This window comes from Lutjanus erythropterus, chromosome 8 (genome assembly GCF_056507025.1).
Source record: "Lutjanus erythropterus isolate fLutEry1 chromosome 8, fLutEry1.hap2, whole genome shotgun sequence".
In the NCBI taxonomy this organism is placed as follows: Eukaryota; Metazoa; Chordata; class Actinopteri; order Lutjaniformes; family Lutjanidae; genus Lutjanus; species Lutjanus erythropterus.
The window spans coordinates 32,106,438-32,117,948 of NC_139324.1; the positions used below are offsets into that span (position 1 = coordinate 32,106,438).

The 11,511-nt window shown below is 38.1% G+C and overlaps 1 protein-coding gene across 1 annotated transcript in view; it reads left to right on the forward strand.

Moving 5' to 3' along the window:
• ptprna (protein tyrosine phosphatase receptor type Na) overlaps positions 1-9,664 on the forward strand; it is a 39,652-nt gene extending 29,988 nt beyond the window's left edge. Inside the window, exons 17-24 of the mRNA XM_084725321.1 lie at positions 117-190; positions 1,239-1,316; positions 1,556-1,675; positions 4,531-4,697; positions 6,242-6,295; positions 7,265-7,329; positions 8,858-8,931; positions 9,075-9,664. Of these exons, the coding sequence (XP_084581447.1) occupies positions 117-190; positions 1,239-1,316; positions 1,556-1,675; positions 4,531-4,697; positions 6,242-6,295; positions 7,265-7,329; positions 8,858-8,931; positions 9,075-9,146 (704 nt within the window). The 3' untranslated portion in view covers positions 9,147-9,664. The remainder of the gene's footprint in view (positions 1-116; positions 191-1,238; positions 1,317-1,555; positions 1,676-4,530; positions 4,698-6,241; positions 6,296-7,264; positions 7,330-8,857; positions 8,932-9,074) is intronic.
• The last annotated feature ends 1,847 nt before the right edge of the window (positions 9,665-11,511 follow it).

The following is an 11,511-nucleotide window of genomic DNA, read 5'->3' on the forward strand; positions in this document are numbered from 1 at the left end:
CTGATCAAACATTCACATATGCAGGCGCTGCACCACACACATGCCAATCATCTTACTAAACTAGGACGGCATATGAAGTGCAGTGACTCAGTGTTGACTCCTGTTTTCTTTTACAGATGATCACTCTCGGGTGAAGCTGAAGTCTGAAGTAAACTCCAGTAAACAGGACTACATCAACGCCAGCATCATTGTAAGAGTCCTTCAGACTATTCAAAACATTTAAAATATTTGATGATATTTATAGCTACTGCGCTGTTACATGGTGACTTAGCCTGGAAGAACAAATTAATTTAATTCAATTAATTTCAGTTCATTTCAGTCCAGTGTAATTTCAGCCAGACAGCTCGTGTTTGCAGCAGCAGAACATAGTTAGAGTTTGGCGTCTAGGCTCCGACCTCCTCACTCCTTGCAGATTATGTTGAAATAGAGATATTGAGGGGTGATGAATGCATGTCATGGACCCCCTGTCAGAGCCTGCAGGTGGATGCAGGGGTGGCAGTGGGGCTGCGTGGGTAAGCAGTGATGATGTTGCAAGGCAGCAATGGCCTTCACAGGCAGATGGAGAGATGGGAGGTTTAAGGTTTAATAGACCGCCGGATTGGAAGGGTGCGCTTGGTATGTACTGCAGAGTGTGAGGCGTGTAATAACAGGGACATAAATAAACATCACCATCATTATAATGATAAACACAAACCATCACTACCACAGTGACTTACTCTTATCCTTATCACTACAATCACAATGAGCTAAAAAATAAGCCTGAATTATCATTATAATACAGTGTGTTGCACAATTCAATAATGACATCAGAGAATCTCTGGAGTTCGGGATAAATAAATCACATTTCTTAAAGTTTTTTCAATCTGATGTCGATATGTTTGTCACATTTTACAATTTTTAAGGTTATAAGACTTTTTAAGAGATTTTGATACAAAGACTTTGTTACAAAAGAAAGAAAATTTGTGAACTATGAGTACTGCACCTATTTTAAAGTGCTGTACATACATACAGCACACTTATTATCACAGCAGTTAGCTTTCTGTGAATCTTGTCAGTTTTCCTTTGTAGAAGAAAGAATGACTGACAATACTGTGAACTTTTAAGCTACTGTCTCGTGTATTTATAACCGTATTACTTTATGAGAATATGTTGCTCTCCCTCGCTGTAACTCACGTCTGTTTGAGAATCATCTGACAAAGACTGACAAACTTTTCCCTCTTTCTTTCTTTAAACTTTAGTTCGACCATGATCCTCGCCAGCCAGCTTATATCGCCACACAAGGACCACTCGCTCACACTGTCCCTGATTTCTGGCAGGTGGGTTCAAGCTTTCCTCTTCTCCTGTCTTACTCCCGGTGTAGTGGCTGCGTTGTTATTTGCTCTTCAGTGACAAAATTAAAACGATGTAGGCCAATAGATCAGTCAGCCCATCTGCAGGAAATCTGTCTTGTTACTCGTGTTACATGTCACAGATTGTTTTTTGTTTTTTTAACATGACAATCACGTGTGTGTACATGCATGTTTACGCATCCATGTGCGCTCCCTCCATCCCACAGATGGTGTGGGAGAACGGCTGCACGGTGATCGTGATGATGACAGCTCTGGTAGAGGACGGGGAGAAACAGTGCGAGCGGTACTGGCCTGATGAGGGCTCATCACTCTACCACATCTATGAGGTTAATTTCCTGTTCCAACTCATAAACTTTAATGTCACATATGGTGCTGTGTGTGTGTTTTACGATGCTTTTCTACTAACAAACATTCAGTTTTACAGTGTTACACCTGCCGATGTGATGCTTTTGTCCAAAACACATGTACAGAAGAGGGGGAGGGTTATATAAAAATATAAAAACAGTCAGATTAGTTCAGAGAATAAAGTCCGATCTCTGAAATTCAACACAGAGGTTTAATGATGAATCATTCTTCTGACTTATAGGACTAGTGTGTAGGATTTAGTGAGCTGGCAGATTGCAAACACCTCTCACTCTCCTCTTCCAAGCATGTAGGAGAACCTACGATTCTGGCAAATAGTGGCGTGCCATACCATTTTGTTCACAATAATATTGGTAAGAATTTCTGTTGACAGAATGACTTTATTCAGAGCCACAACAAGCTTGGCTGAAAGCGAAAGTAACATTGGTACAGGCTCTACGGTGGGGGATTATTTTATTATTATTGTAGAAGTAGTTTGGTTACACAAGATCTTCTGTAAAAGAACCAACCAGAGGGGTAGTACAACAAAAACAGCACCCGGTTGAGTACAAGGAGAGACAAACATCCTGCAAGGAGTTATTGTGCAGCTATTGTGAGTTCTAAACCAAAAAATCCTAAAATACTGAGTTTTCTTACAATTATCACTTTACGTCGCTCTAATTTTCATTGTGCAATTCCACATTTTTCTGCAGAGACAAATTATGGCCATATAAAAATTTGGCTCAGCTTTTTTTCCATTTGCATTATCGCCTGATCACCCACATGTCATTCGCCTCATTTGCTGTGATCTGACACAGAACCTCAAGGTCTTTGTGGACTTGCGTCAGGAGGCTTCACATTTACAGCAGAACTGGCGATGAATACATCTCCATTGCTTTTAATATACAATACAGTGTTACAACACAATGATGGTACATCTCTCTGTTCTGTTAAACAAAGGTAACATACTTATTTCATTCCTTACATCTGTAAACACAACAATAAAGCATTTTTTCACATTTAAAATTTAAAACAAAAAAAGAAAATTGTACTACATATGCCCTCTATATGCTACAGTCCCGTCCTAGTTGTGAAAAAAACGGTTCCCTGCACATCTTTCAGCAAAAATGTAGCTGAAATCAGTCGCTTCTCAGCTTGAGGACATGAAACACAAAAGCACAGAAAAGGCTGGAGCACAACTGATCAATTTACAGCTTTAATAGTGCAGAGTCAGTCGATGACTCTGATGAACACAGTAGTGTTGAAACATTAGTCTGTTTGCACTATTAAAGCTGTAAATCGATCGGTTGTGCTCTGTGCTTTTCCCTTTCTAGTTTCTTTTTAGACGTGCATGCTAAATTATTTCAGGATAATTGATAGGGATATAACGTACAGAAGCTTATTGCATTCACTTTCATTAAAAAAAGGTCTGTTACCTAACCCTAATCCAGTTTTTACATGCAAAATGACCTCTTAAACTTTTTTCTCAAAGCAAATGTAATAAGCTTTCGTAGTAACAACACCAAAAACTCAAGGTAGAATAATACCACAGTAAAAAGTCCACAATCCAATATTTATTATGATATAAAAAAAAATCAAGACTTGTGTAAAACTATTTTTTTTCTTTTAACATAAAGTACTTCTGCTTTCCCTTTTTAATATAAAAAAGTAGCAGCCATGAGTAATGCCTGTGAAAAAAATTGTCATTAATTGTCTTTGTCTTTTGTTTGTGCAGCTGCAAAAAAAACATTGCATCAGTTGGTAGCAGCCCTTTGATAAAATAAAATAAACATAATCAAATAAACCATGTAATGTTACGATTGATATAATACTAATTTGGTGAGTTCTCATTCAGTATCAAGACATTTTCTGCTGTGATATCGTGATATTCAACATATCATTACATCACTAATAACTGGTGTTATTGTGTATCATGTGATAAGTGATATTTCATTTGTTTAATTTATGTGACAGCTCACATTAAGCTGGTTAATTTTCAACTGCGGTTCTTTGGCAAGATGTTTTGAAACCTATAAAATGGTCAAATTCACAGAACAAAGACGACAGGAGGACGCCATAAAACACAGGCCCTGCAGAGCAACAAGAACCAGCAGAACATCTGTACAATAACAACAACAGAGAAACAACAAACACCAAAGGAATTACTTTCATGTTAATTCAAATCGTCATTCCTATAAAACCAGACACATATTTGTGTATTTTGGTGTGTGGCTGTATATATTGTCTTTTATTCTTCATTTTTCTTTTTTTTTTTCTTTTTTTCTTTAATTTTTTTCTCCTTTTCTTTTCATATTACCTCTTTGTGTGAGACTTATGCTATAAAAAAGGGACTTACTGTAATTGTATTTTGATTTGTACCAGTTTATAACTGAGGAGACCCATGATAAGCCTTGTAGGCTTTTAGTCTCCCTTTGTTTATGTTTCTAATATGTACTAAATCAAATCAAATCAATCAAATCAAAACCATTTTCGCACAAATAACCATGCAAGCAACACAAGGCAACGACACACAGCTAAGCAGCGCTGGTTTGTTACGTGCAGACATGCAGAGCAGCAGTAGACGGTAAACATCAATGAAATACAACAGTCATTATGTTGATCTTAATGAAATGTTAAAAGATGCAATTACAGGTTAGAAAAGTGGTCATGAACTTTAAACGGCATAATGAAACGTGAAAAGTTCGTTATTACATTTTTTGGAGGTTGCAGAATCCCTCATGCAGGCTCCTTCTTGACAGTTAAATCGCTTGTTTTTCTTGTCCATGTCCTCCACCCCGACCCTCTCTCTCTGTCCCTTCTGTCTCTCTGTGTCGATCAGGTGAACCTGGTGTCAGAGCACATCTGGTGTAAGGACTTCCTGGTGCGCAGCTTCTACCTGAAGAACGTCCAGACGCAGGAGACCAGAACCCTGACGCAGTTCCACCTGCTGAGCTGGCCGGCTGACGGCATCCCCACCTCCACGCGGCCGCTGCTCGACTTCCGCAGGTACGAAACTGCACAAACGCACGCACGGACTGTCCCACGCATTTGCTCTTGGTTTCAACAGGTCATTTTAAATAACTAAACACAGATTGGAGCAAACAGGTGGTTAGGAAGCAGCGTGTGCAACGCTGCAGTGGGTGACTCACTGCCATCCCAGCACGTCAGTGTGTGTGAATCATCCAGATCACCTTCATCACGTCCATATTTTTTCTCCGTTTCCTCTCCTCCCTGTCATTGTGCACGGCGCGAAGTCAAACGCGACCCCTTACGCTGTACATTTCACACCCTGTCCATCATCTGAGCTTTCTCTCTCTCCCTCTCCTCCAGTGTGCAGGTTGATAGGTTTGTATTTTAACATCTCCCAGTGTCATTTTTGTGGTTTGCAGCTAGTACTCTGGCTCCAGTTGCATAGTCACAAAAATGAGCATTGGCAGGTGTGACTGGCTACTGCAAGAGGGACAGTGAATCTGTGGCTTCTTCTTCACCTCTTCTTTCCTGTTTTACCATCTCACTGTCCTCCATGAACCTCATGCAGTCTCTGTTTCAACCTGACATCCCTCGCCTCATTCCTAATCTTACTGTTTCCATTTGTCAATATAAACGTCTTTGCATCCTTTATTCTTCCCACTTGGTCACTTTCTGCTTCTACTCATTGCCTTTACTTTAAAGCAGAAATATATATTTACTGTAATGAATTATAAAATGCCCGTGATATGTCATCAGAGATCAAGAAAACCTTCATACTCGCTACTGTGACAACAATGCAAAAGCCTCAGTGTCCCCCTATGAAATTTCTGCTCCTGTTTTGTTTGCTTTGTCTGTTTCACATTAATTAGGGATCTAATTAATGCAGAATGTTTGCTGAATGAGTAAGTGTCTGTTTATGAGTTGTAAGAAACCATCAATAATCTCGTAGAAGGAGTAGATGTATACAGCGGTTAAATCGAGAAATATGTGAATGGACTTTTGTTGGCAGTGAGACAGGCAGCCACTTAACCCAAAATCCAGAGTGTATTTTCAGAGCAGTGAGCTTTTTTTTTTTCTTTTTTTTTTTTTGAGGATAACAGCCTTAACTTTACATCAACAGACAATTAACAGTTATAAACAGCTGATCAACTTTCAGTCAAGGACCCATCCTCGCTTGTTATCGTCAGTTTACAATGTTGAGCGTGTCTTGCACTCCTGCAGTGTTCCCGCAGCCTGCCTGAGCTTCCTCGAGTCTGGGGAGGAGGTTGCAGGGGGGAGACATCTCACTTCAACCATAGACTGTATATTAAATAAGATTTCAATATTATATTATTTCATATATCATCTGTGGCTCAACTGACAAGTTCTTGAACCTGCATAAGAGACATTAATGGTTGTGTTATATGCATTTATTAATTTAATGATTACTGGAAACAATTAATTAATCTTTATTCATTCAATATGTGAACAAGGTTAGTTGCGATTACAAAGTTTGTTGTAAATAATTTACATTAAAGCCTTTTTTTTCCTGTTCTTTGTTCTCCTTTCTTTCTCTGCTCTCCCTTGTTCCTGCTTTTCAGGAAGGTGAATAAATGCTACAGAGGTCGTTCCTGCCCGATCATCGTTCACTGCAGGTAAAAACAAAACTGTTTTTTTTTTTTTTTTTTATTTCAGCTTACAGAGCAGACCACATCCCAGAACTATTTCTAAACTATACAAGGGCCTACAAGAGCTAAGCAGGATGAATACATCTTGCATAAAAGAAAAGTAGGAAAGTGTAATGTTAATGGAAGAGTGGGAAAACCTAAAGGATGAGCAAGGAAAACGTTTTCGTATATCTTAGATTTCTCTTTGTCGTACAAAAGGCTTCAGATTCAACCTCAGATAACCGTAAATGATCTGCCTGTGTGTTTTTGAGTGCACGTGCATGAGACTTGTTCATTATCATAATTAACACCCCAATAGTACCATTTAAGGCTACACATCATGCCTCATATGCCAGGAAGTGTTCATTCATGATTTTAAATTGTTTTTATAGATATAAAAAAAGAAAAAGTCTATTAGAGATAGAATAGAAAGGTCATGGCTTTTCTAAAGCATGGAATAATGTTGGTTACCAGTGAAAAAGCCATCATGAAAAAGTTCTTGTGTCATTAATAGACTGGTTTAATGTGGTGTATGACAATTTTGTAACTGAAAAAAAGAAATCCTTTGAGACTCATGCTTTATTAGCCCATATAGATCAGATTTCAGGTAAAAATGCATCAGTTGTATTGTAACTCTCCTTAGTTCTCTGCTGTTTGTTTTATTTGCTTTTAAAAAGAGTATATAATGTACAATGATTTGTACCCTTTGACCTTTTCCTCCAGTAAAAAAAAATATACTACTTCTGCTAAAATAATAATAATATTATCATTATTATATTATTATTATCAATGTAAAAACTCTACTGTCTGAAAATGAGTATTACTGTCCGTGAAACGCCAGAGTCCGTAAGCAAACAATATGATCAGTATGACTGATTAGTGTTCGGAAAGCAGATCGAGGTGAAAACACTGAAGAATCACTTCACAGTTTCCTTTTTATCTGTGTCGTTCCCACAGTGACGGCACTGGCAGGACTGGCACGTACATCCTCATTGACATGGTGCTGAACCGCATGGCAAAGGGTGAGTCATAAACACACACACACACACACGCAGACCGTAAACAAAATTAAATAGAGTTTAATTGATATGGAGATGCTTGCATTCTCAAAATTAAAATAAATAAAAAGTCAACTGGCCGACTGTTTTATCACATCAGTTGGAATGAAAGAAAAGAAGAGACGCGTCATTAAACTCAATTGAACTGAGTTTGTCCCTTAACTTTTTTCCCCGAGGACCTTGATTATTTTGCTCAAATCGTCTTAAAAAGGCAGCCATTTTTAAAGTTAACCCTCCTTAAGTGTTAAAAGTTAATACTGGATCACAGTGTAGTGCAACAGGGCTACATTTAATCTAGGTTTAGAGTTAAAAAAATAAATAAACTGAGGTTTAAAGAGTGGTTTAAATAAAATTTTCTTAATTTGAATCTAGTTTAAAAGTTTGGTGCATCATAATTTAAAGTTAAACCACGATTCAATTGCACCTCCTTATTGGTGCAACCCAGCCACAGGGTAAGATGAACAAGATGGCAACAGAACATTTGTAAGTTGTTCTGATGTGTTACCTGCTGTGGACAGCAGAGGGGGCTGGAGTCACAATGTACTAACAAATTATTCTGCTTATGTGACACTGAATTATTATTTCCACACTGAACTCTGCATAAAACCATGTGTCATTTATGGAGACTGTTCCACGAAGTAGTTTAAATATCAGATATAGAAAATAAAATGCCAAAATGAAAAGTTTTATTTTACTGTCAAACTAATGATTGAATGATGATTGTCTGCTTACATGTTATAAATGTAACTAAGTAAATTCACTCAACTACTGTACTTGAGTATACATTTCCACTTTACTTATTTGAGTTTATGGTACTTTATACTTTTACACCACTTTACATTTAGAGGAAAATATTGTACTTTTTATTCTACTAAATTTATTTCAGAGCTTTAGTTACATTATGAATTACGAATTACCAAACACATAAGGTTATCTTCTAAATGATCGCTTTTACGGTTGATACTTGGATTAAGTTTTGCTGATAAAACTTGGGTTAACTTTTGAACGCATGACTTTTACTTCTGGTGAAATGTTTTTATCCTATGTTATTGCTACTTTTACTTGAGTATGACAACTCAGCACGTCCTCCACCACTTGTGATAATACAAATAGTACTGAATTCTGCTCTGTTGACTGCATTCCTCTTTACAAGACTCTTGCATGGAGAGATTTTCCTCTTGGTACAATGTTTTAACAAGTAGCAGCTTCTCAGCATCCCTGATAAATGTTAACATTTAATAGAAAAAGATCAGAGCAGAGGAAACACTCAAAAGCTCTCAAAGAAAATGCAGTGGGTACTTGTTACTTACCTTTTGTATATTGTGCTTTCACAGCACGTTATTGATTGGAGGTTAAGGCGCCCTAAAATCAGCTTAAACTGAATATTCAGCGTGCAATTTATTCTGTCTGCATCTCCAACATGGACACGGTGGCAGGAAACCTCAAAAGCTGTGATAGTGATGCTCTTCCTGTTCCTGTTGTTGCTGTTTAGGAGTGAAGGAGATCGACATTGCAGCCTCACTGGAGCACATCAGAGACCAGAGGCCCGGCCTGGTTCGCACCAAGGTACCATCAATCTGTGTGTGTTTGCACCATTTCAGCACTTTTAAGCTGTTCTGTCCATCATGTACCAACTGTCTCCCTCTGTCCTGTCTCCAACCACACCTCTTCCATTCCCTCCCTGTCACTCTCCTGCTCCCCCTGACCAGGACCAGTTCGAGTTTGCGCTGACAGCAGTAGCTGAGGAGGTGAACGCCATCTTGAAAGCCCTGCCGCAGTGAGCGGCAGCAGCTGAGGACAAAAGTCAGGACATGCACAGGCACACAGGAATAAATACTCATGAGGACGATGCAGTCATGTATGTCTGGCCATCCATCCCTGTAAATAAGAATTTGCTCTACCACACTTGGAGCAGTTTCTGCTCTTGTTTTCAGCATGCAGTATTTCACCATATACTCATTCTCTGGGTTTCACAACTTTTTTGGGAATTTTATGAAAAGTGCATTAAATGATTTTTGGCAGGGTGTAAATATAGACAGAAGTTCAATTTGTCTCATCACTGTGGCACAAATTGGATCTCCGTCTTTGCTCTCTGAAGTTTCTACCTAAATGACCGTCTTAAGTCCCGCCCCTTTGTGGAACCGCGGTCAACTTTCTCCTTTCCTCTTTCCAACATGCTGGGCTCGTCTATGATGTTGCTGGGGGACCTGTTAACAATAACATGTCATCACGTCTTGTCATTTGCTCAGCTCAAATGCTAGTAAAAGCCGTAGTGTTTTCACAGTAATAACCACAATAATATAACATAAAAATTAAAATAAATAAAATAAAACAATCCAAATAAAAATCTCCTCCTGCTTATTTTTAACTGGCTATCGTATGACTCACTGTCACATTTTCCTTGGGAAAATGTAAACACGGGCTTGCTAGCTAATGTACATCAACTGTTAGCAAGTTACATCTGATAACTAATGTTAGCAGAACACTAGCTAACTAGCTAACTAATCTATATCAATCATTAATTTAGTTTATTCGACAAAGGATCAAATATGTCATTGCCGCAACAACTTGGAGACATAATTTATATAACATTATCTACATTTATATTTTTTAAACCCAGTTATAATGTATTAAAAAATGTCCATGACCTTATTTGGAGGTGTTATACAGCCACTGTTTGACCTTTTTCCTCAAAGGATTGTGGGTTCTGCACCTCCAAGATAGCTAGTTACATCTGTTAACTAATGTTAGCAAAACATGAGCTAACTAGCTAGACAATCTAAATAAATCATCAGCCACATAGTAACATCTGATAACTAATGTTAGCAAAATGCTAATTAGCTAGCTAGTTAGCCATCATTTTGCTAACATTAGCTAACTAAAGATGTGACGATATCGTTCCCCAGCAACACCTTTTAACCTTCCTCAAAATGGGACTTTCTTTTCGGCATAGACGAGCCGAGCGCATAGCACAGAAAACACAGGAAACAGCAAAGAATAAAACTGACCAAGGGACAGGACTTAGGAAAGGTCAGTTAGACAAAAATGAGGCCATCAGATGTAAACCACAAAAAGTAGAAAGTTGCGTACACTGTGCCTGTGTGAATCCAGATGAAATTTGCGTGTTAACTTTTGCCTGATGGGAGAGGAGACACATCTGCTGGTGACTGTAATGACCTAATACTGAAATGTAACATTCTATTTTGCCTCATCAACCCCTTTACTGGACATGACGATTTAGCAAAAAAACTGAGGGTTTGTTCTGCCGTTCTGTTGAATTTTATTGGACTAACTTTAAAATCATGTTAAGTCGGTCCATTTTAACTCCTCTGAGTGTGGTGTTCCCGTGTCCACCAGAATACTGTATGCTCCTGTCTCGTGTGTGTTGATTTCCAGCAAATTTTTATTTGTGAGGCTCGTCTTTTGCCTTGACAACATGATTGTTTGCTTTCGGCACTGGTCCTTTTAAAAAAAAAAAAACAGATGTACTTTGATCACAAAGTACACATCGCCTCCTCTTTCTCTTTCTGCACACAGAGTAACCTTGTTTGGGTTCTTTTATTGTCTGACTCAGTGTACAGCCTTGTGATCCATGTAAATAATTCACCCTGATGATTGTGTTTATTTCATGTAGCAGACAGATAGAAAATATCTATAAAAATGTATTTTTGACTTGACCTGAATAAATTTGTGACGTGATGCAGCAAAAAACAAGTGCTTATTTTAGTGTGTGTTTTTTAAAATCATGAATCAGTTTGAACATTAAATATCCTGTCTTTGCATTGTACTGTATTCTATTCTATTCTATTCTATTCTATTCTATTCTATCAATAGTGCATTAATTGTCAATAGCACTTTAAGAGCTTGTCAAACAGCGCCCCCTGCTGCACAAGGGTGGAACAGCCTGAAGCATTTAAATCATAATATTGTCAAGTAGATTTAATTAACCACAATTCCTTTTATGCATTTTGTCTTAAATTATTTGATATTAAAGTTTAAGTTCACCCCAACAAAATACATATTTCCCCCCTGGCCTGTAGTGTTCTTCATCCATCTAAATAGTTTTGGTGTGAATTGCTGAGTTTTGGAGGTATCAGCCGTAAACATGTCTGTCTTCTCTACAATAAAGCGCCCAAGAAACGACTT